Source organism: Colias croceus, chromosome 6, assembly GCF_905220415.1.
Source record: "Colias croceus chromosome 6, ilColCroc2.1".
Lineage (NCBI taxonomy): Eukaryota > Metazoa > Arthropoda > Insecta > Lepidoptera > Pieridae > Colias > Colias croceus.
In genome coordinates this window covers 9740585-9765819 of record NC_059542.1, presented here as the reverse complement: position 1 = coordinate 9765819, position 25235 = coordinate 9740585, and the positions used below count along the sequence as shown (strand labels likewise).

Below are 25235 nucleotides of genomic sequence, written 5' to 3'. Positions count from 1 at the left end.
TTTTGGCAGGCAACCCTGGTAGACTGCTATTATATGTACTTATATCTTTTTAGCCTATGAATGAAACTATCATCCATTCATAAATTAATGAATTAATTAATAACTCATTCATATATTCGCTACTGTATACTTCATAATACTTCTCAATGCTGCAATACAAAGGGGCAGAAGGTACCATTTGAAATTGCAAACAAACTTCAACTTCATAACTTTTCGAATATTGCGCTATTGTAAAAAGAGTCCTATATAAAATTAAAATATTTTCCTTATTTTCAAATTGCTGTAATATAAACAGTTTTTTTAAAGGCGTGCCGGAAATGGTTTACGTGAATTCATGAATAAATTTTAATAAATTATTAACACGTTCTCCGTCGCAGGATTCCATTGAAAGAAGTGTGGCGCGTAATTTTGCCTTTTTTACATTTATGTACATAGTACATACCTAGTTAATGCGTGATTTTTTTTTATAATTTTTACCAATTATCCTCAAATTGTTCTAGCCATTTTTGTTTTTCACGCTCGTTATAATTGATAAGGATAAAATTTTGTTATTGTGTTCGTAACCAACATGTAATCAATAATAAGTAATTGAAATTGTGTTACTCATCGCGAAAATCTTAAATCACCTATTATCAGATTAGAAAATCTAATTTATTCAAAGCAGAAGTAATGAGACTTAATACCTATTACCTCTAATGCTGAAACAAAAGAAAAAAAAGAATCTAATGACAAAAAAATACTAGATAAAAAATTCTTTTTTTTATTAATGTTCGCAAAACATGTCAATGTATTAAACTAATTCATGACGTAGATAGTATAGTAGTATAGTTGCTTCAGTTGGCTAGACTGACCATTTTATGGCTTCTTAAATACCAGTGCGCGGCAACAATGGCCGACAATCGGTTATCGGGTCAAGGAAGAAACGGGTTTAGATTCAAGGTGACCGTAATCGTAATGTGCTAGTACATGCTCTATGTACCCTGGGTGATCCTGTTTTTCCCTATTTTATTTCAAAATTATAAAAATGTATTGTTTTTCTTAAAAATAGGTGGAAAATGCAATGAGTAAATGCGTGTTCTAATAAAATTTAAAAAAATTACACTAAAATGTATTTTGACACATTTTTAATATAAAAGTAAACAAATTAGAAAGATCGTGAAGAATTCGGCTAAGGAATATTCGTAAATCGGCGTAAATTCAATACATTTATTGTTCATTGAGTAATCTATATACTAATATTATAAAGAGGAAAAGTTTGTACCTAATTATGTAGGTATGTATGTATGTATATGCACTTTTCACGCATAAACTACTAGACCGATTTCAAAAATTCTTTCACCTTCGGAAAGCTGCATCTTCACTGAGCAACATAGGCTATATTGCATTTTCAAAAAAATTAGAGATCCTTAGCAAAAATGTAATAATGTAACCCAAGGTGTAAAAAATCCCTTAATAAAAATTCTGTCATCGCGTGCGCTGCGGAATCTATTCCTTGAAGTACCTATAAGTACGAGGATGGTTCTTTTTATGAAAAATCGTAAACATGTATAATTGTATAGGTACCACGGGCGAAGTATAATAAAACGTTAATCAATTATTGAAAATAAGTATGTACCTAAATAAACATCAGAATAGTCTTTAATCTATATTAAAAGGAATATGGATAGAAAATAAAATAATTATTATCTAATCTATTTACTTACCTTTGTACATATTATGTAGGTAAAATACGAATAAGAAATTTTAACAATTATTAAAATTCCAATACTTATGTTTATGTAAATAATCGGAATTCGAAAGTCAAGTGGGTCAATGTCGGTCGGATTATCGATTCAATATCGATCATTTCTGTAAACACGAGTGTGTTAAGAATGTGTTTTGTTTTTACGAAGTTTAGTTAGCTTTTAGATTTTCATTTGTTATCGTTCAGTTCTATTTGAGTAGAGAAAAAAGTTCCTATGAATTGCTTTTGCAATGATTGTGATTACTTATATCATTTTTTTTGACTTAAAAATGATGAAATTATATAGTTAAATATATATATCTATGTAATATAAAAATGAATCGCAAAATGTGTTGGTAAGCGCATAACTCGAGAACACAGATCACAGAAACTAAAGGCTCGAGAACAACTGAACCGATTTCGTTAATTCTTTTTTTATTACATTTCTTGAAGTACGAGGATGGTTCATAAGGAGAGAAAACGTAAAAATGCAGTAGGCCAGCAGTACCACGGGCGAAGCCGGGGCGGACCGCTATTACATAATATAATACACAAAAAATAAAACGTAGAAAAAAATAGAATTGAAAAGATATGAAATGGCAAAAAGCCAACATCACGCGGTGTTCCCAGGCGGTCACCCATCCAAGTACTGACCGCGCCCGACGTTGCTTAACTTCGGTGATCGGACGAGAACCGGTGTATTCAACGTGGTATGGACGTTGGCGGTTAGTAGTTCAAATTTTGTAATATGAATTTAAATGTGTAATAAACTATATTTTATTAAATGAGCTACTGAAATCCATACTAACATTATAAATGCGAAAGTAACTCTGTCTGTCTGTCTGTCTGTTACTCAATCACGCCTAAACTACTGAACCAATTTGCACGTAATTTGGTACGGAGATATTTTGATACCCGAGAAGGGACATAGGCTACTTTTTATTGCGACATATGTACCACGGGCGAAGCCGGGGCAGACCGCTAGTGATGAATAAATTCACAGGCGTGTGCTATTCTAGGCTAGATGTGATTTATTCTGCTACATAAGCTACATCAAAGATCACTGTCAAGTGTCATCAAAATCTGTTCAGTGATTTTCGCTTGAGAATTTATATATGTCAATAATACATTTAGATAGTAGCATACAAATACGTACAATGTGCCGGTGCAAACACATAATATATTGCGTCAGATGGCTGAATATAGAAAAGGTCATGACAAGTTAGGTCTAGGGTTAACTACAAAGTACAACATTATCTGTATGGAACTATGTTGCAATTCAATCAAGTTATTGCACTAAACTGGAGGTTTTTTAACATTTTGAATTTATATAAACATACACTATCTCTACCATAACAACTGCAGACATAATATTATTATAATCAGTCTTCAGTAGTGAGGGAATTACATACGCTGATCATTTTTAATTAACCCATCTATGGTCTATAACTGAAATACTGAATTGAATCACAGATAAAAAATCAACATACCTAGGTAAAGACTTAACCTCATCAGGCCTTAGAATCGAACAAGAGAATTTGTTAGGTAAAATATGAAGAACAAAAATAATAATTAGAAGACTCTGTATTCCATAATTTTGATATTTTGATGTGATGTAAGACGGAAAAAATCTATTAGCTAGGTACGTATTTTTGGAAACATATCGGACCATAATTACAACTGAAATATTGAGGCTGGTGAAAGCAACAAGTACCTATTGCATCTTGCAGTATTATAGACGCTCGCGGATCGGTAAGGTTATCACATCATTTTCACATAGCGACCATTTCCCATGCCTGTATTCAACCGGCTTTGTCACCCAGCACCCTCTGTAAGTTTTTGCAACAAAAAGCAGCTTTTGCGCTTCCTATGTAAAAAAAAACATGGTCGTCGAGTCAACCGTATAATTCAATAAATAACAAGTGATAACTGTGTTAAAAACAACCGACTTCAAACTTGCACTTGCAACATTTACAAATACAGACAAAATTTGCTCATAAAATAAAAACTACTGGGCCTATCCGAATAAAATTTTTATGGGACCAATTCGACACCATCCCGCATCGATGATCGAACAAAAAAAGAATCACGTAAATCGGTCCAGAAACCTCGGAGTAATCGGTGTACATACATAAAAAAAAAACATACCGGCCGAATTGATAACCTCCTCCTTTTTTTTGAAGTCGGTTAAAAACTACTTACTTGCTACATTTCTCTTCACTAATGGCTAATGCTAGTCTGTGCTAATGCATATTAGCATATTGTAAAGAGGCTTATTTTTTGTTTGTGTGTAATTATTATGCAATTTAAAAAAAACTAGTATTTTTACTTATAGGTAATTACCATGTACCTATAGGGAAATACCGTGGTACAATAAATAAATATTCTTTTTAAATTTCTCTCAAATATGTCCAGATGTTATGTGAGTTATATTTGCGAGGAAGAAATTTTTTATTTGAAACTCCGTGACACGATCTGGTGAATTTTAAAGAGTAGGAATAGGTTAGCGGCCCGGATTGTAAGGCTACCTACAGACACGAAGGAACAGACCTTTATAGTTTATTGACTTCAGGGCCGTTCGTGTACGATGAACTTCATAGATATTTTATACTAACTGTCAGTAGTCTTCAAGACCTCATTTAACTGTTAAAATAAAATACAATCCTTCGTACAAAATGATGGTATAAAACGATTTCTAAAAATATAATTTCAAGATAATGAATTGGCAAAAAGCCAACATCACGCGGTGTTCCCAGGCGGTCACCCATCCAAGTACTGACCGTGCCCGACGTTGCTTAACTTCGGTGATCGGACGAGAACCGGTGTATTCAACGTGGTATGGACGTTGGCGGTGATGAAGAATAAATTAATCATCACAATATTAGCTACTATAATATTGTTAATAACTAGGTACCTAGCTGAAAAATATACAGGGTGTAATCGTTAAGTGTGCACAGGCGATTATTCCGTAACTATTACAGATATCAAAAAACTTTAAACTGATATCGAAAGTATTTAACCTAATGAGTAAAATGGCCATAATAAATTTTTAAAAATAAAACGAGAAATATCTACACATTTAGTACCTCCCATACATTTAGTATGAGATACGAATATCCCATGTACATGGGTTGATCCAAAAGTAATGATAATCAATATTAAACAAGGTCATTACGGTAATAATAATTATGTAGTTCTCTAGATAGTCTTCTAACTAGAAAATATACTTCAATATTTATTTTCTAAAACTTAAAAAAAAAAAACTTTGACTTCATCCACAAAAACCCCTCCACGCGGCCATCACATCGCTGTCGTCTTAATAATGTATTGCTAAGAAAGTGTTTCTTGTGCCGAGGAAAGAGATAAAAGTAAATAGGAGCTAGATCTAAAAAATAGGGTAGGTGTTCAAGCATTTGGAATGCCGATTTTTGAATGGCAGCCATCGCAACTGACGCTTTGTGATCTGGTGCGTTGTCTTGGTGAAACAGCGTTCAGGTCCGCAGTTTGCCATGTCTCTTTTCCTTACTAACCTACCGCAATCTTTTAATTTGGTCTGTTTAGTAAGAGCCCAATAAAGTGGTGGCCCAGTAAAATACCTTTTTAAAATATTCCACCATAAATTATTCCTTCAGCGTCCCAAAAAACTACCGCTTTAATCTAACCTACTGATTTTCAATTTCTTCATCGTCACTTTGGAAGCTCGCATCCAGGACATTGATTGTTTTTTGGTTTCAGCATAAACATGGTGAACTCGGGTAACGTCCATGATCACAAAACGTGAAAAAAATTATCCTGATATCATTAAAAATTTAGAAATTTACCCTCTACATGTCGAATCGTTGTTTCTTCTTTTCGTCGGGAAACATTCTGGCACGCACGGTTCACATTCAAATTAATGTAAATAATTGGAAACGTGGCCTGTTGATATGATTTTTTTGTGATTCTTAATACTTAGTGAATACATGAGCAAGCAAAAAACATTTATTTTATATTTTTATGTGCACAGGAAATACCCAATTATTATTACTTTTGGATCAACCTAGTACATTTAATATGAAAGATTTTAGCTTTTTCTTTCTTTTTTTGGTTTTCTCCTTTAATTACTTCGCAAATTTGAAGGGAAGTTCATTTAGAAACTGAAAATAGAGCTCCTCAATCTCATTGTATTGCACAATGAGGACATCACTTCGAAAATCTGCTATGAATACAAAATGTATGGGAAATAAAATGTATGGGAGCGTTTAATGTAACATTTTTGGCTATTTCTCGTTTTATTTTTAAAAATTTATTATGGCCATTTTACTCATTAGGTTAAGTACTTTCGATATCAGTTTAAAGTTTTTTGGTATCTGCAATAGTTACGGAATAATCGCTTGTGCACACTTAACGATTACACCCTGTATAAATAACTAGTACTATATAAAAAGTATATAAATAACTAGTATGCTAAATAAAGAAATAAAAGTTACACAAGCATTGTAACTTTTATTTCTTTATTTTCAGCATATCACATATTATCTTATAATTTTCACCATTCAATAGCTAGCTTTTGAAAATAATAACGATTTCAATATTCGCAGTATAAAGCCCGCACGTATAACTTTATTCTGTAACGTGACGTGATGTGTCTCATTGCAAGTCAATAATGCAATTAAAATGCAGCGCAGAAAAAGTACTTTTCTTTTACAAATGTCCTTACAATTACATTGGAAACGTTGGAAAAAGACCAATAGTAGGTAGATACTATTCTTACCTATCACGTAAAGAATTTACTTTGAAAAAAAAAACTAAAAAGCACTAAGTAACTGTATATTATTCAGATTAGGTACATATTGTTATAGGTATGAAATGAAAATTATATTATGCTGGATTAAAGATAAAAAATAAAATTAGATTGATTGATGCCTAGTTGGATTACTTACCTAATTTTCAGCAATTGTTACTTTAAAATTTTAAATTACCTCTCTTTTGTTACCGTGCCTTTTAAATCATAAACAATTGAATTAAATCTGCAATAAAAGAGAAAAAAATTACAATTGTCGCAGCTCTTGTTCTGTAGTGTCGTCTGAAGGATACGGTTGTTCGAAATTGTGCTCTTCGTAAGGTATTGTTTCGAGGTTGTTATGGAGTTTTTTGAAACACTCTTTTTTGACTGCGTCATTCAGAAGCGCTATTCTCGCGAAATAATGACGGAATTTTGTAATAGTCCAAGATCCCAGAGCGATAAGACATAACTTATTTTCTAAAAGATGAAACTTTAAGTTCTCAGTAGTGTCTCATGTACTTTGTATACCTGCGTGTTTGTGAAGTTTGCCCAGTGACACCTGGGCAGGTACCAGGTGAGAAAGGTGACTAAAAATAAGAGTTACTTTACTTAAATTTAGATGGCTGATTTTTAGATATATTTTATAGAATATCATTCTCAAATGGTATCGCAAGTATCAGACACTTTTCATGGGCCAAAACTTTTGTCAGACGCTTTAAAGCTCCAAAAAAAATAAATAAACTTTACTTATTTTTTAATGTCTGATTTTTTAATATGTTATCAACATAACTATTACAAAATTATATTTAATCAGTCAGACAAATTGGAATGACCAAAAATCCACTAAACACAAAAAATATTCAGCCGTGAGTACGAACGCGAGAGCACTATATGAGCATGCGTGTCAGAGGGAAGAATGTAAATATTCCAAAAAGTACTTACTGCTTTCGATAAAATATTTCTGCATCTCTTTTCAAATAAAATGAATTTCAATATTAAGGTAATAATTAATAATTATTAAAATTAAAATAATTTATTGCATATACTAGCGGTCCGCCCCGGCTTCGCCCGTGGTACATATTAACGTTTTCTCTACATAAGAACCATCCTCGTACTTCAAGGAATATAATAAAAAAAGAATTATCGAAATCGGTTCAGCCGTTCTCGAGTTATGGAATTACAACGAAAAGTGGCATTGATTTTTATATATTGCATATATTCGGTAAATTATTTTTTAACATAGAACCTCCACCTTTTTGTTTTAGGATGAAAAAGAAAATAGTGTGACAGGCTTAGTGCTTGACAAAGTGGTAAAGTCACGTATCGATAAAAATACAATAATTATAATATCTATCTTTTTCATCCCTAATATTTACGCAATTATGCACATAAATTTAAACAATATTTTTTAAGGTTTCCATTTTTTTAGATTTTTGTGCTCTTCTAGATTGCGTAAAAAATAGATGCGATCTTTAAACAGACTGGACTCCTAATAGGCTAATAGTGACTATTTGTAGCTATCATTTTGAGAGAAAATATGTCAACATAATTTAAAACTCATGCTGCCATATTATCTATAGAAATTTAAAAATAGTCTCTTTTTAACTTGTAGTCAGATACGGTATGTACAAATATTATATTTATTGAAAGGGCTACAAACTGAAACAATCGATATTTATTTAATGTGAATTGACATTACTTTTAACTTTTTTCTATACTACGTATCTTTGTTATTCAAAATCTGTGGATGTGTCACGCGCTACTATCGATCCCCCTCAATACCCTGGATACTCGTAAACACTCTTGCTTGTGCGCGTGAGCCATTTCGGACGTTTTGTATGAAGTTTCCTTACTGTATGTATCTGTATATTGTGTTACTATGGACGTCTCACTCGCTCTGAAACGCATGCATAATAGAGTAAGATCCCAGAGCGATAAGACATAACTTATTTTCTAAAAGATGAAACTTTAAGTTCTCAGTAGTGTCTCATGTACTTTGTATACCTGCGTGTTTGTGAAGTTTGCCCAGTGACACCTGGGCAGGTACCAGATGAGAAAGGTGTCTAAAAATAAGAGTTACTTTACTTAAATTTAGATGGCTGATTTTTAGATATATTTTATAGAATATCATTCTCAAATGGTATCGCAAGTATCAGACACTTTTCATGGACCAAAACTTTTGTCAGACGCTTTAAAGCTCCACCAAAAATAAATAAACTTTACTTATTTTTTAATGTCTGATTTTTTAATATGTTATCAACATAACTATTACAAAATTATATTTAATCAGTCAGACAAATTGGAATGACCAAAAATCCACTAAACACAAAAATTATTCGGCCGTGAGTACGAACGCGAGAGCATTATGCATGCGTTTCAGAGCGAGTGAGACGTCCATAGTAACACAATATACAGATACATACAGTAAGGAAACTTCATACAAAACGTCCGAAATGGCTCACGCGCACAAGCAAGAGTGTTTACGAGTATCCAGGGTATTGAGGGGGATCGATAGTAGCGCGTGACACATCCACAGATTTTGAATAACAAAGATACGTAGTATAGAAAAAAGTTAAAAGTAATGTCAATTCACATTAAATAAATATCGATTGTTTCAGTTTGTAGCCCTTTCAATAAATATAATATTTGTACATACCGTATCTGACTACAAGTTAAAAAGAGACTATTTTTAAATTTCTATAGATAATATGGCAGCATGAGTTTTAAATTATGTTGACATATTTTCTCTCAAAATGATAGCTACAAATAGTCACTATTAGCCTATTAGGAGTCCAGTCTGTTTAAAGATCGCATCTATTTTTTACGCAATCTAGAAGAGCACAAAAATCTAAAAAAATGGAAACCTTAAAAAATATTGTTTAAATTTATGTGCATAATTGCGTAAATATTAGGGATGAAAAAGATAGATATTAAAATTATTGTATTTTTATCGATACGTGACTTTACCACTTTGTCAAGCACTAAGCCTGTCACACTATTTTCTTTTTCATCCTAAAACAAAAAGGTGGAGGTTCTATGCTAAAAAATAATTTACCGAATATATGCAATAAATTATTTTAATTTTAATAATTATTAATGATTACCTTAATATTGAAATTCATTTTATTTGAAAAGAGATGCAGAAATATTTTATCGAAAGCAGTAAGTACTTTTTGGAATATTTACATTCTTCCCTCTGACACGCATGCTCATATAGTGCTCTCGCGTTCGTACTCACGACTGAATATTTTTTGTGTTTAGTGGATTTTTGGTCATTCCAATTTGTCTGACTGATTAAATATAATTTTGTAATAGTTATGTTGATAACATATAAAAAAATCAGACATTAAAAAATAAGTAAAGTTTATTTATTTTTGGTGGAGCTTTAAAGCGTCTGACTAAAGTTTTGGTCCATGAAAAGTGTCTGATACTTGCGATACCATTTGAGAATGATATTCTATAAAATATATCTAAAAATCAGCCATCTAAATTTAAGTAAAGTAACTCTTATTTTTAGTCACCTTTCTCACCTGGTACCTGCCCAGGTGTCACTGGGCAAACTTCACAAACACGCAGGTATACAAAGTACATGAGACACTACTGAGAACTTAAAGTTTCATCTTTTAGAAAATAAGTTATGTCTTATCGCTCTGGGATCTTACTCTATAACCGCGTGCCGGAAATCTATAATATTTATTAAAATTACTTATAGACAAAATAAAATCCCCATTTCATTGAATAATAACATGGAAATTATATACAATAATATTTTACTTATTAGATTCGACCTGCTGTTTTGTTCGCATGGTAGGCAATGGCTAATACCCGTAGGTCTACAAAGAAGTCAATGTGCTGATCCATCATAATTATTATATAAGCTTATTAGGGAATAGTATGTAGTAGGTCTTAATATTATGAAGTAATTAAGTATGAGACAGAAAGTTCAGAATAGTGATTAGGGGACATAAATGTAATATGTATATCAATATCCACGGCCTTCAAAAATTGTAGTAGGTACTAGGTAACTACATTTCTAGTTGTCAGCCTATAGGTACATATAGTCCTTAGATCATTAAGTTGATGATCTAAGATATAGTCTATGCAACTCGATAAGAGTGAAAATAAAATAAGGATACATTATATTTCTCCTTCTTATTATTCTGAAAGTGTATACGAATGAACGTGAATATGATTGCACTTGTGTATACAGATTTTGATATCATGTACATATTATAGGACGTACTTACCTACTAATATAGTAGGTATTATATTAGTGGTTCGTGGTACAATTTTCATTAACTCAATCTACTTATTTTTTAAATTCTGAATATGAAAATCGCATCGCATCGGTTTTTTTTCTAGTTTAAATAGGTTCAAGGTATTTTACAGTTCAACTGCACTTTATTCGCCCAATGCCAAACAATTACCCATTTATTTAATAATAAATCAAATTCTAACAAAGCAACATACCTAGTGCACTAATAGGTAGGTAAGTAGAAATAATATTGACCGACTGGCGCCAAATTTATAAAACATCCGATGCGTTTGTTTATGTAGTATGTTTGGAAATTTAATCGTTTGAGTGGAAAATCATGTTAATTGCTATTCATTTAAAAGGTCATAACATTAGTCAACAACTCATTAATTTGTGAATCGTCGTATTTTAGGAGTATGTACCTACCTACTTGGGTAGGGATCGTGTTTATTCTTCACATCTGTGATTCACAGTCTCAATTTACATATATCTAGGTAGGTAGGTACTTAAAAGATTTTGACACTTACTTTCTATGAATCTTGTAACATTAATCTAAAAATAGTCATAGAATTTCCTTGTAATTACTTAAATCTTGGTTATGTCCGTAAAATAAATAGTCCGTAAAATTTGAGGAGAATTAGTTATGAAATTAAAATGGAGCTAAAATAAAAACAAATGTTTAGTAGCAGTCAACAAACTTGCGTGATCGTTTTACTGAGCGCTGACCTCACCTGACGGTTCAGTTATTTCTATGAGGACATTGGAATATTAATGCTAAGAGCATGAGAAATACTACACCTGAATACATACACATAATCGCATAAAAATATAATTAATAGAAAGTACGTATTCTATTTTAAACATTAGAAACACTGTTATTAAGTGCCTAGCTATTTAGCTAAGTAGGTACGCACCTAACCAACCACCATTTAAACATGACTGATTTACTTCTTTATATTTTATGTCACTTAATTACCTAATTCTGCTAAATAGGTATGTCTTAATACATATTACATTAATAGCGTGTCGAACTATAATTAAGTCGACACCAAATTGTCTGGGAGCACCAAGTTAGAATTAGTAAATAATGAAAAGTAAATTGACAAAAAAACTATACAAAATAGTGAAAATATATGTTGTAAGTTAGTTGTTATGTTGTAGGGTAGTAGGCACTGCTACACTACCACTGCTGCCACTAGGTACTAAATGGTACAGATTTTTAAAACTTGAAATCTAAAAAGACCTGCCCATGACCCATCCTATTATACTTATTTCTAGTAGGTATAACATAGTGATCAAAACAGGGCAGTGTTCATGGTAGGATCAGGATGTAAGTGTAAACTGTAAATACAATCATAATAAAAAAGTATTCCAAACAGTCAAGGAACTATTCCTTCGCGAATGTTCTTCAGTTCAAGGAAATGAGAGTTTGCCAAAACCTATTTTTATTACTGACTAATATTAGTTTTAATTTTTCTTGTGTACACATCTGGGCTCTGGCCACTGATAAAGATTACTTCCTATAGTTGGTAGCCACCTTCACATATTACATTCATATATTTAGTTTATAATGTTTTGTATGTATTCTAAAAGTAGATATAGAATGGCGAGATGATGATGGTTTTGTAGGTACGTTGAAGCCTGAAGAAAAATAAGGGCAACATGTAGAAATGAGTGGTCCCCTTATTTGGAAACACTATTAAACTATTAAAAGCTTTAAAATTAATTATATTCGGCTCTCCATTTCACAAGTTGTGAAAAAAAAACATTTAAGATTTTTTTACAAAATATTGGCGATCTAGCTTAGACTTAGCTTAGTTAGGCTATTATGTCTTTGTCTGATTAGAAGGATCAAAGCAAAATGTATACTTAAATTTTGTCTGTTATAAAACTCTTTCCTGTAATCTTTATCGAACAAGATCATATTGTACCACCATCCTAACAAAACGACTTCAGAGATCGTCAACCGGCCATGACCGCTTTGTGGTCGCCATCTACCTCTTACGATGCACGTCACTTACGTAATACAGGTATTTACTCATTATTTACTCTTTATACTGATGTGTGGGTTAGAATACTTCGTGATATGATACATGTGTATATGGAAATACAATATACATATACACAAGTAGGTATGATTCTGAAACGACGAATGAGTTAAATTCTACGCTAAAACATTTTCATTTGTAAGTTTGTACGTAAACGTACGTAACTGCTAAACCTAAACAACATTTTCACCTAATTTTTGAAATTTCTTCTTTTACCAAGAGAATGTTCTTCTCAATTACATAAGGCTACCTTTTTTCTAGTTTCGAATTTTCATCGTGGGTCAACTGGCGGAGCAGGGTTGAGCCTAGCTAGAGCCTATAGTATCTAATCTGTGGTTGAGCGGCTAGTTTCACAATTATTTATACTGTAATAAGGTACCTTCTATCCTTTTAGATCATTTTAGATAGACAAATCCACTTAGTTCTAAAAATACTATGCGGTAGCTGTAAATTCAACCTTGGTCCATTACTAACGTTTCTATAACTCAATTAACGTCTATATTAATTTTAAAAGGTATGACTTCAGCCCTAGTACGATTGAAGAATACCTACCTTGAATTAAAAATATATGTAATTCGCTTAGACTACCTACCATGTTAGTGATCCATATTTATTAGCATATTCACGAAATCATACTTATTATGATTTATGAACAAATCTACAATTTGTAGGTACTTATAATACCTATTATGAAAAGCAAAAAATCCGTGTAGGGACTACCTAATTTATGTAGCCTATGTCAGACCTAATTAATCAAAATCCGTCCAGAGGTTTGGGCTGTAAGACATGCCAAACACACACTCGAAAATCATAACCCTCTTTCTTTCTTACGCAATCGGGAAAAATACAGAGTTCTAATCTTTAATGAGCCATCCCGTATTTATTAACTCAGTTTGAGTTTGAGTTTGAGTTTGAACGTCCATACCACGTTGAATACACCGTCCGATCACCGAAGTTAAGCAACGTCGGGCGCGGTCAGTACTTGGATGGGTGACCGCCTGGGAACACCACGTGATGTTGGCTTTTTTAAAGTTCTATTGTACAGTTGATTACTAGGAACTTTTTATTAAAAAGTAATTCTGGATATTTTTGTGACCACGTAGTATTAGAGCACCTAATACGTGTGTACACGGCACATACACGGTCAAGATTACGAAAACACCTATTCATGGTGCATTTGTATAAGGTTTTATTTACATTAATTTTGTTTTAATTTATTAGATTGCTTAATTTGGGATATGGGAAGACTTTGCAGCTGTGCTTTGCAGCTTTTCGAGAAGCAGTTGAGTGATTTTTAAATATAAATCTCATCAATTTATGTGATATCTGGGAAAATGTCTCAGTTGTCATTTTGTACTCTGTGAATACCTATTGACATACGTCAATAGTACCAAAATTTCTCCATGGTTGCGTCCTAAACTGTCATATAAATTAACATTATTTTTATTCTTCATTTCATATACAATTTCTGATTTTCGAAACTTAAAACGTTAACTCTAGCTTCTAATTCTTTTAATTCTTATCAAGCAACTTGCAGCAGTTACGTATATAGCAGCAATATTGCATAGACGCATCACCAAGTGAGGTTATTGTTATATTTTGTTAACATTGCTATTTCATCAATCTAAATGAACAGTGAAAAGAGAAATGCCCGTGGAAGGGGTCGTGGTCGTGGCCGTGGCCGTGGGCGAGGACGTGGCCGCGGTCGAGGCAAGAAAGTGCCTAAGGTGATGTCTTCTGACGAAGAAGAATGTTCCATGGAAGAAACTGCACAGGAACAAGAAGAACCAGTTCAGGAGGAAGTTAAAGAGGAAAATGAACAGACTGTACCGCCAAAATGTAAGTAAAACTTTTAAGAGTTGTGTAGTTGTTACATTTTTGTAGTTGTTTGTTTTTGCATATAATAAGTATGATTCCAGTTATCTACTATTATTAAAGTTACTAACATATAAGTATTATGACCATTTTTAAGTTGAGAAGCATGACATGACATGCCAAGTCACAATATTTTCTTTGCTAATTAATAGGCAGATAACACAATGTAATAAAAGTAATTACAGTATAACTTGATCCAATTTGCTTAATGTATGTACAATATAAAAATGACTGTTTCTACAAAATGATAACATTTTCCATTCATTAATACTTAAACAACAAAAATAATCTACTATCCTTTTTCCAGTGGAGGTTCCCTCCGACATATCACAGTTAGAAGCACCAGTGTTCACAACAATACAGCGAGGCCCCCCGGAGCCCATGCTGCGGCTGGAGTGGGACCACCGAGCAAACCTCATTGGGGAGAAAGTGCTCAACCCCATGATATACTGCTGCGATACTTGCTCTAAACCCATACTCATTTATGGGAGAATGGTAATTATTAGACATCGGATTATATGCACTAACAAAATGCCAAAATATGCATGCAAATATGCACTAAAAAAGGCCGAAATATGCACTAAAAACGACTGATATGCCTAAAATATGCACATATAAATCAAAAAAACCTTTATTATTTTTATATATTTAAATCAAAGATTGTACAAAAACATTGAAATTTTCTTGAAATTGAGTATAGTTTTTGTGGCAATATACAATTAAGCATTTTTACCAAATTTTCAAGCGCAAATTTGTGACGTTTGTCACCCGCGAGCCCAGTGTTGCCACCTTAGACCTTTCCGGGCTAAATCTAGCCCTTTTTTGGAATTCAACCCGTGTTTTACGTTTTTAGCCTCAAAAGGGTAATCTAGCCCTATTTTGAATGGCTCAAAATTTACTTAAAATGGAGCCCATTTTGTAATTTTTTGCCATTTTACCATGCCAAAATAGGGTTTGTTTACTCGCTGAGCGTTCTGATTGGCTAATAAAGGTTAGTCGACCAATCAAAACTCCCGCTACTTAACGATTTATGCACGAAATATGCATGATTGGGGAAAAAGGCTAAAATATGCACTAACGCCGTAATTAGAGAGTTTTATGCATTTGCATATGCAAATATGCAAATGCATATAATCCGATGTCTAGTAATTATAAATAAAATGAATTTGTAGAATTTGTTACATTAGGAAAGTATGTAATATTGCTTATGGTTTTATTTATATTAAATTAACTAAGTCCCGTATCCCCTAGTGGGGTATTTGCCAGATGTATGCATCTGTTTAACTGATCAATTTTCTTTCAATGGTCAAGTATGTGATCACTGATCAGCTACACTGCATTGAATACTGTATGAAGTTTAACCCATTGAGCCCCGAGCGGCCCGATTGGTCCACGACACAATAGATTTTCTATTGTGTCTGTGATTCCGGGGCCTGAGTTATTACCATGTTTAACTTAAAGAAATGTTAAAAATTATCTTGATATTTTAGTAAGTTAAACAAAGATTTATTATTTTCAGATACCATGCAAGCATGTGTTTTGTTTGACATGTGCGAGAGCGGACCACACTCACTGCCCAAGGTGCAGAGAAAAGGTATGCATTTTACTTTTTAAGTATCTAAAGTTATATTTGTCATATACCTACTACTTAATCATTTTTCAGACTTATTTATGTCTGGATTAGAATACTAGGAATAGTTTGTTGATATCACCTTATTGAATTTAAAACAATTTACCTTGGCATTTTTTTTCTCTGTAATTTATATGTGTGAAATGGTGTTTAAGGTATTAAGAGTGGAGCAAACAGGTCTGGGGACTGTGTTTATGTGCACACACTCAGGATCGAGGTACGGCAATACTGGCTGCAGAAGGACATATTTGTCTCAGGTATGTGTAATACTAGTGTACTTGTAATTTTTTTATAATATGAGTTTGCCATATTTTGTTTAAGAAATCCATGGAAATTAAAATATTAAAGATTGTAGTTTCAATATACATATTATATGTATTTGTGAATGAGATGAGCCTTTATAATAATTGTGTACAAAAAGTCTAAGAGTAAATTAATACATTTTACATTTTATTGCAGAGAGATTTGCAAGCACACATAAATCACAGGCATGTGTCTACTGGTGGAGAAGCGAAACCTGAGCCTGAACAGACCTCTGTCAACTTAGTTAAACCATTATCTGTAAGTATAAAAAAATATGCTTCATGTACTTAAAATTATTTAATAGGTTGAGAAACCAGTATTTTCAATACTTTTCATTGTCATTGTTATTTTGTTTTATATGACAGTACATTTCCGCGCGTGGCATCACTCGCTTTTTAGAAAAGATAAATTATATTCTCGAACCTTCCTAAGAACCACTCTATCTATTTTAAAAAATCTCATCAATATCCGTTGTGTTATATAAAGAGTTGTGTTGTTACTTAGGGACGGACAGACAATTACATTATTTTATACTATGCAATGTAGTGATTTGTTTAAAAAAGCCTATTAAAATATAATTTTTATAGGTGCCAAACAAAGCTGGAGACCCCAGATCTCACAACGCAGGTATCGGCTCACACGCACACCCTCATTCAGAGAGACCAAGGGCTTCCAGGGCAAATCTCATTGCGGTGCCGATACATGATCATGAACCGCAACATTATTATAATTACTATCAGGTTAGTTAAACATTGTATCGATTTGTTGATAAATAATAGCAAATTGTTTGCTTTTTTTTTGTTGTGTGAAATGACTAGATGCTCCGCGCGGTTTCACCCCCGTGGCTCCACTCCTGTAGGTCGTAGCGTGATCATATATACCCTATAGCCTTCTTCGATAAATGAGCTATCTAACACCGAAATAATTTTTCAAATCGGACCAGTAGTTCCCAAGATTAGCGCGTTCAAACAAACAAACAAACTCTTCAGCTTTATAATATTAGTATAGATGTGTCTTCTCTCGCAGCAGAGCCCGCAACCGGTGCCGCCGCCCGCGGTGCCGGTGTCGAGCGTGTCGGTGCTGCACAGCATGGCGGTGCCGCCGCCCTACTACGCGGCGCCGGGCTACTCCGCGCCGCCCAACACCTATGTGGGACCCGGTATGTCATGTTTTTTACGTGCTTTTAGGATGGTAAAACTATGTTGAATTTATATTTTTGGTTTTTATGGCATTCAAGTGCTTTATAAATATAAATTTATAAAGAATAGAAAAAATTCGATCAGGAGGCGTGACTCGAACCCGCATCCTTTCGCGCCATTCCGGGGCGGATGCCTGACCAACTCGGCCACTCCTGACCCGCCAGAGCGATCAAATTTATTCTATTCTTTCAATTTTGAATTATTTTTTAATTACACCGCGCGCCATCTATTGAGATGATTACCAACCATCTCAACCAATATGAAGCACTTTTCAGTGAATACAATATTGTAACGGCGCGATGGAACACGACCTTTTTTTTGTTGAATTTATATTTTTGGTTTTTATGGCATTCAAATGCCATATAAATTTATATTGGTAAAACTATGTTATGTTTCAAAAGTGCTAGTCTAATATGTTATAAATGTTTTTGTTTGAAAGAGGTAACTGTTGATGGTACCTATCATGTTTTTAAAGCCATAGATATGTTATACACACTCTGATGTGGTAATACGAAACTCGGGTAATTGCCCGACTCTTAAGCGAGCGAGGTGTAATCTGATTTATGTGTGAGAGTCAGAGAGCGGAGCTATTGCCTAAACGGCAAAGCGACTAATCTGTCTATCATTTTGGTATTCCATTGGTGTTTCATTTTTCAGGTGTCCATAGTGTTTCAGTCTCTCACAATCCGTATAATCTACTTTATTTTCTTATCATTCAGTTTTTAATCTGCTCATTTTGTGAAAACTTTGCGACACGATTCAGTCCTCTAAATTTGAATTGTCTCTTTATCATTCACAGGTGCAACAATGACAACAAACGTGTCTGGTGTGTCACCGATGCCGACGCCAGTACCCATGCCACCAGTCAGCAACATGCCAGACACTTCCCGCTGGCCAGACTCTTACCAACAACCAGCCTCGGTACCACAGTGGCCTCAGAACCACTACTATAGGTAGCATACGGACGATTACTACTTCGATGAGAACTATGGATAGAAATAATCGTGGTATGAAACAATTGGCAATATATAGAATATATGTGATGGACTTAGGACTTGAAGTTTGTGTGAAGATTGACTGGTTTCAGTTTGTAATAATTGTGTACTGTGCTTTGATAGTGTTGAAACTATAGAATACTGTTTGAAGTGTCTTGAAGAAGTCAGCAAAGTCGTTGACTGTTCAAAATGATATGTGATTGCTTCCAGACTGTTATACCCGGCGCGGCCTAAGATGATCCCTATGACACTGACAGTTATTCTCAAGAGACAAACTTGTAATGGCGTCACCATTAAATTAGAAACGTATTGGAGGCGTCTAAAAATGGCATTTATTAATTTTTACGTAGCTTTATGCTATTACAATGATATTCCGTTGGCATTATAACAATTCTTAACATTTACGAGAAATTATATCAATCTGACTTTACGTTTACGTCCTTCAAAACTTACATCGTTGGCATTTATCGACTAGTGCGGAAAGTATCGATAAACAAATTTCGATAATGGAAACGAGTTCACATTTTTTCCATGCTTAAGCTATAGTTCATTCACTATTGAATGGAACAGAAGATCGCAGCATAATTAATTAATTAATTTCCGTTCGCGTTAATTTACTTACCTATGATAATATAAGTTATAGAAAAATTAAATGGGGGATTCCATTTTCATGATAAAATAATATACACTGTGTTAAACGGGTTAAAAATTACGAGAAAATGATAAGGTGCATTTTTATGTTTTGGAAAACTTTCGTTTTACTTACCGTTTCGTTTACATAATAGACGTTAAAAATTCATTTTATAATATTTGTAAAAACATGTTTACCGACGTGGCTGTATGCAAACCACGCCTTTGCCTATAAAATAGTAAAGTATCGACACGATCCATCATACGAGCAATCACTAAGACGAACTGTCATAGGGATCATCTTAGGCCGCGCCGGGTATAACTACTTATATGTAAAATTTAAAAACTCATTCACTCAGATAAAATTATTTTTCTTTGCTCTACAGTAAAGAAAAATGAAATGAAATCATTTCTAAGTTTAGGAATATCTCCATGTTATATTAAATACTAAGGTTTATCAAGAAATGCATCACTATTGATGCACATATTAAAATATGTATAAATAAAACATACATTAAAATCAATTAGTTATTTATTTAACACTATCATATTATAATATTTACAAACATACATCCATTCACAAATACTATTAACAGACATTACAACAAATGCAAAAATATTAATACCACAAATAACTGTATCAGTATTCAGAAATATAAATAATTTCAGTTTAGAAAAGTATTTACAAAATGTAACACAGTTGCAATGTAGGAGTTTCGTTCTTACAACGAAATTCAAGATTTAATATTCTTATTTCTCAAACATTCTATTTCATTGTGATTTCATGAAAATATTTGTAAGCTTCATTCCTACTCTCTTATTAACAAAAAATTAAGAAAAAATCCTAATAATGTTGGTAAAGTCTTATCTGCAATTAATAAACATTATCTTCTACGATTCCCCTTTTACAGACATTCATAAATGTAAAGTATAATGTAGCTGAACAATAAATTATTATGTATCATGTAATACATATGTAAAGATCAGATATCAACACATGTTACACTGTATTATTTTACACAATTTCTACTTGTTCAAATCATTTTTCATTCGCTTATTTATATCTTGAACTAGCCGTGCTCTGCGGTTTTACCCGCATTGCTCCGCTCCTATTGATCTTAGCGTGATGATATATAGCCTATAGACTTCCTCGATAAATGGGCTATCTATCACCGAAAGAATTTCAAATCGGACCAGTAGTTCCCGAGATAAGTGAGTTCAAACAAACAAACAAACTCAGCTTTATAATAGAAGTATAGCTTAAATGCATTATTGACATAGCAATGAGTTCCAAAACATTTCCTTTCTCCCCACATTTACATTAGGGCTCACTTAACCTATCAGTCAAATTCCTGTATGATTTCACAACACTCACATTCCTACACTGAAACTGTGATTAATGTAAACTTATTCAATAAATATAAGGAATCTGACGAAGTAACTAACCAATGACTATGATCACAGCAATTATTTTGCGTCATTCATCATTTATATATGTGCAGAGATTAACAATGGAAATTACTATACGGACCCCTATAAAATCGTAAATAAATTGTAAATAATTATTTATAATAAAAGAAATATAATCTATTTTACTTAGACACAACTCTATAAGAAATACTAAAGTGTGAATTCATATATCAAGTCTATCCCACTATTAAAATTTGTTAATCATTTTACAGAGGTCATAATTACAGTTGACAATAACTGAAGGACACAGTTAACCAATCTATTCAATATTCTAATTAATTGACGTTGATCATGAAGTTTTGGTGGTTGGTGGTGGCTCGTTTATATCAACGAGCGTGGCTTCTGCAGGAGGCGGGCTGGTCTCCGGTTCACTTGGGAATTGCGGAATGACGTGAGAACTTTGCATCTTCCTCACTGCATCCATATTGACTTTAGTAGATAAGTTCTTTTGCCTTGTTTGTTCTGATGTCTTGGATAATCTCTCACTTAGTGCCTTGAGTGCTATTTGCCTAAAATATAAGTTTATATTTTTGTTAAAAAGAGTAAAACATTCATCACTTTTTTCCTTGAAAATTCATTCATTGTTCATATCACTATTCAGTAAAGATACTGTAAAATCAGCTTTGCTACAGAATTTAACTACAAAATTTGTAATAATGCTGTTTTATTTCTATGAGATATCATATAAATACAAATGAAAAATTTTCTTTCATTACTATGACATACCACAAAGAACATTCAAATGAATATAAGCATTTACCGTCGCCTCTCCATATCCTGCGGCTCCACCCCTGGCATGGATATAGTGACACCTCGCGGGCTGAGCGCAAGGTGCACGCGCCGGGGGCTCGGCGAGCACACGCCGATGCGGACGCAGCACCTGTGCACCGGGCCGATCACACCCCGCACGACTGGCTGTAGGACTGTTGGGAAGAAACTGGAACAAGATAGTTTTAGTTTATAGTTCTATAACTTAAAAAGTCATAGGGATTTTACCTAATTAAAATTTATGATCAATAAAACAGAAACTACTTTTGGTTGCCCAGTAATTGGTCTAACCTCAATTGATACAAGCTATTGACATATTTTATATAGCATGATATTGGTATATTCAATTCACACTCAATTAGATAGTAGTGGCTGACATCTCCTAACAGTATTTGGAAAACAATATTTGTACAGAATAAAATTCATCAATAACAGTTCAAAGCAAGACATTTTACTTCAGTGTGTTTCTACAGCCAGTTTCTTGCAAAACATTGCTCCTTATTTCCCATCATTTAAGCCTTCAAGATGAGCCTAAATTTTGCGACTGCATAATGTAATACTTTACATATACAAATAATAATAGAATATACAATTATATTCATAGACACATAGAATACTCACTTATCAAAACTAAAATTATCAGCCATATCACCCCTTGATCCATTGCTGTGCCTCTGCCAGAACCTCAAGTATATCCATGAGAGTAGAGTGCCACTTCCCCACATGCATGGGTAAGTACCCTCCAACTCTCCCACCGCCCAGAAGATTATTGCCAATATCAGAATCAGTAACGGCAAAGATCTGTTTGTTAATTTACCTAAAATAATTAAAAATAGTATTGAATACATAATAAGCATATCTTATTTTGTTTTGGTCTTAAAGGTACATCTGATCACTAGTAAGTGTAACAGTGGAACAAGGATATGAATATCTAATCAAATGAAAGTTAATTAAAATGCTGCATGCACTTCATTCGATTTTACATTGATTCTTCACATAAAACATTTAAAGTAAAATACCTTTATAATTATACTCTTAGAGAAGATCTTAGTATATAAATAGAGCGTTTAATGTAGTTACTTAACAAAAAGTATACATAAAAATCTTACCAAGCGGCGTCTTTATCAACAAATGGTCTGGCAGTATTTGCTTTACAGCAACACACACTGCAGCCAGATAACCCGCAAGTCCGTGAACGTGTATATCGAAGAGATACGATGAGTCCTGGGTCCACGAAAATATAATCAAATAGTAAAACGTCGTCAAGAACGCCACTCCGATGTTCGTCAGCATGAAGAACTTCATCATCTCTATTTGACCCCATAGTGGTTCTATCAATTTTCCACAAAGACCAACTGTTATAACGTCTATAATCACCTCCCACAAGTGTATTTCAAGAAACCAAAACGTGAAAGTGGACCACAATTGAAAAGATGGTGGTAATAAGTAGCCCGGAGTAACACTAAGTACGTTGACAACATCTTCGGAAAACGATAATATATAGCCTATGACTACAACAACACAAATAAATTTGACTGATGGCGATGTGTTTCCTAATAATGCTGAAAATTGCTGTCGTAAATACGGTATATTACGACTAAACGCTCGAAGCGCAGCCATTTTTACTACTTAATGTCAGTGATGTCATAATCTACAGTGTCAAAACATGCAGATTATACTGTGAATGCAGCCTATAAATTTATTCACGAAGTTGAATTTTGTTAAAACAGACATAGGAAAAGAATATTATAAATATTTATCTAATATATAAAAATCAATGCCACTTTTCGTTGTAATTCCATAACTCGAGAACGGCTGAACCGATTTCGATAATTCTTTTTTTATTATATTCCTTGAAGTACGAGGATGGTTCTTATGTAGAGAAAACGTAAACATGTACCACGGGCGAAGCCGGGGCGGACCGCTAGTATAAAATAAAATAGTAAGATACGATATTTGCTATTATTACCAATCGCGGTCTCGGTTCTAAAAATATTTACTCGGTTGCAAAAATAATTGACATTTGAATTTTGACATTTTGACAATCCATTTATTATCATTGTCATCTGTGATTGTCATTGGTGCCAACTATTAATTAATATTAGGCCGCCTTTACACCTGTAAGTTTTACTTACGTAAGTCACTTACGTAAGCTACTTACGATAAATTTTCAAGTGTAAACACTCGTTGTAAGTAACTTACTGTAATTTTTTACAACTTTCGTAAATTTAAAAATTACAAGTCTAAACGTGTTCGAGTTTGCTTACGGAAGCGACTCGCAGCTTATTGAATTATTTTGATAAGTTGAGAACTCACCAAAACAATGTCCTCTAAACAAAAACAAAATAAAATCTGGTCACCAAACGAGGTAGAAGCTTTTATTACCGCTTTTGAAGCACGTCCCATACTGTGGGACTACAAAAATAAAGAATACAAAAACCGCGTAAAAACAAATTCACTACATGTTGAACTTAGCGAAATGTTTAATACCACTCCAGATGAAATCATTGAAAGTTGCATAATTTGAAAGGACAATTTCAAAACAAATTCAAAGGACAAATTCAAAACTTGTAGTATTCATTCTTATAAAATTGAAAAATCCGTGTTGGTCTTCCATTGTCAACTCCTTCAAAAGATTTTCAAACGCACCTTGTGCCATTCTTTTTTCTAACCAAGGTTTTACCCAGCATTTTCTTTCAGTATTATTTTTCCGTCGCTTTTTATTGGACAAAATTATATATGCAGCAGCCGCTTGAACGTGGCGTCTTCGAGGCATTTTTTTTACTGATTTAATGCAAACGGGCGTGTAATAATTTATGTAAGTTTAAACTCACAAAAATTACGTAAGCATTATTTACTGTAAATTTATTTTAAGTGTAAATGCAACCGTAAGTCAATTACATAATTTTTACGAAAGTAACTTACAGGTGTAAAGGCGGCCTTATATTATATATACCTATAGGCCATAGAGGAAGGATGCTATAGGCTATATGCCAAGTTTATGCTGTCGATCGGTCGATTGTTGTTGTTATTTTTTAATGATAATATAATACTGAGAGGTCTTGCTAATAAATAGTTTATATTCTTTATAAATAAAAGCCGGTTAGATATTTAAGATAAAAGATTAGGTCAATAGGAGTAAATGTTATTCAATCGGTTTATACGAACTGCTTTTTTGGTATGTTTATGTTCATATTGATATTGATAATAACGTATCAATTTAATAACTATACTCTCATCAGCAAAAATAATATTTGTTTGGACTCACTTTATAGCTATATCTTTATGTTTTAGTTAAGAGTAGCAAATACTTGGAGTTTTAGCGAAATGTCTTGCGCTGGAAATCAATGCAATATCAAACGAGATATAACATATCTAAGCCAAGAAAATGCAGCAGCTTTAGATCAGGACTTATTTAATGAATACAAATTTAGTGTAGATCAGTTAATGGAATTAGCGGGTTTAAGTGTGGCTACTGCAGTTGCTAAAGTATTCCCGACAACATCGTAAGTTAAAACCACTAAAAAATAATACAATGATTATGATTTCAAAAGTTTTTCTTTTTTAACTACAC

At 33.2% G+C, this 25235-nt stretch overlaps 3 protein-coding genes, 2 non-coding genes and 1 pseudogene across 6 annotated transcripts in view; 3 read left to right on the top strand and 3 right to left on the bottom strand.

The window, feature by feature from the left end:
• Positions 1 to 2328: 2328 nt before the first annotated feature.
• LOC123692928 lies at positions 2329 to 2447 on the bottom strand. The gene has a single exon (XR_006751618.1). It is a non-coding gene; the product is annotated as a 5S ribosomal RNA (ribosomal RNA).
• A 2007-nt stretch (positions 2448 to 4454) lies between these two features.
• On the bottom strand, positions 4455 to 4573 carry LOC123692942. The gene has a single exon (XR_006751631.1). It is a non-coding gene; the product is annotated as a 5S ribosomal RNA (ribosomal RNA).
• Positions 4574 to 13702: 9129 nt separating this feature from the next.
• Positions 13703 to 13814, top strand: LOC123692943 (annotated as a pseudogene).
• A 353-nt stretch (positions 13815 to 14167) lies between these two features.
• On the top strand, positions 14168 to 19004 carry LOC123692472 (E3 ubiquitin-protein ligase Hakai). Of its 2 annotated transcripts, none has more exons than XM_045637227.1 (8): positions 14168 to 14630; positions 14974 to 15161; positions 16186 to 16260; positions 16452 to 16553; positions 16756 to 16857; positions 17187 to 17339; positions 17629 to 17758; positions 18598 to 19004. In XM_045637227.1, the coding sequence occupies exons 1-8, from the start codon at positions 14420 to 14422 to the stop codon at positions 18753 to 18755; spliced, it is 1119 nt and encodes a 372-aa protein (XP_045493183.1). In that variant the 5' UTR covers positions 14168 to 14419; the 3' UTR covers positions 18756 to 19004. The 2 variants fall into 2 exon arrangements, with proteins under 2 accessions (XP_045493183.1, XP_045493182.1); XM_045637226.1 differs by having other exon boundaries at positions 17626 to 17758.
• A 933-nt stretch (positions 19005 to 19937) lies between these two features.
• On the bottom strand, positions 19938 to 23311 carry LOC123692474 (transmembrane protein 115). Its single transcript, XM_045637228.1, has 4 exons — positions 22771 to 23311; positions 22283 to 22478; positions 21654 to 21830; positions 19938 to 21402 (listed from the first exon to the last, which is right to left on the bottom strand). The coding sequence occupies exons 1-4, from the start codon at positions 23279 to 23281 to the stop codon at positions 21183 to 21185; spliced, it is 1104 nt and encodes a 367-aa protein (XP_045493184.1). The 5' UTR covers positions 23282 to 23311; the 3' UTR covers positions 19938 to 21182.
• Positions 23312 to 24655: 1344 nt separating this feature from the next.
• Positions 24656 to 25235, top strand: part of LOC123692240 (NAD(P)H-hydrate epimerase) — a 494715-nt gene continuing 494135 nt past the window's right edge. The window contains exons 1-2 of the mRNA XM_045636960.1: positions 24656 to 24839; positions 24956 to 25167. Coding sequence (XP_045492916.1) covers positions 24804 to 24839; positions 24956 to 25167 — 248 coding nt within the window. The 5' untranslated portion in view covers positions 24656 to 24803. The remainder of the gene's footprint in view (positions 24840 to 24955; positions 25168 to 25235) is intronic.

Excerpts from the sequence above, each read along its gene's own strand:
- LOC123692474 (XM_045637228.1), bottom strand. The coding sequence starts at position 23,281 with ATGGCTGCGCTTCGAGCGTTTAGTCGTAATATACCGTATTTACGACAG. Across the intron at positions 21,831-22,282 it reads GATAATTTTAGTTTTGATAA|TTTCTTCCCAACAGTCCTAC; the intron begins GTGAGTATTCTA and ends ATCTTGTTCCAG. Across the intron at positions 21,403-21,653 it reads CAGGATATGGAGAGGCGACG|GCAAATAGCACTCAAGGCAC; the intron begins GTAAATGCTTAT and ends CTTATATTTTAG.
- LOC123692472 (XM_045637226.1), top strand. The coding sequence starts at position 14,420 with ATGAACAGTGAAAAGAGAAATGCCCGTGGAAGGGGTCGTGGTCGTGGC. Across the intron at positions 14,631-14,973 it reads ACAGACTGTACCGCCAAAAT|TGGAGGTTCCCTCCGACATA; the intron begins GTAAGTAAAACT and ends TCCTTTTTCCAG. Across the intron at positions 16,858-17,186 it reads ACTTAGTTAAACCATTATCT|GTGCCAAACAAAGCTGGAGA; the intron begins GTAAGTATAAAA and ends TAATTTTTATAG.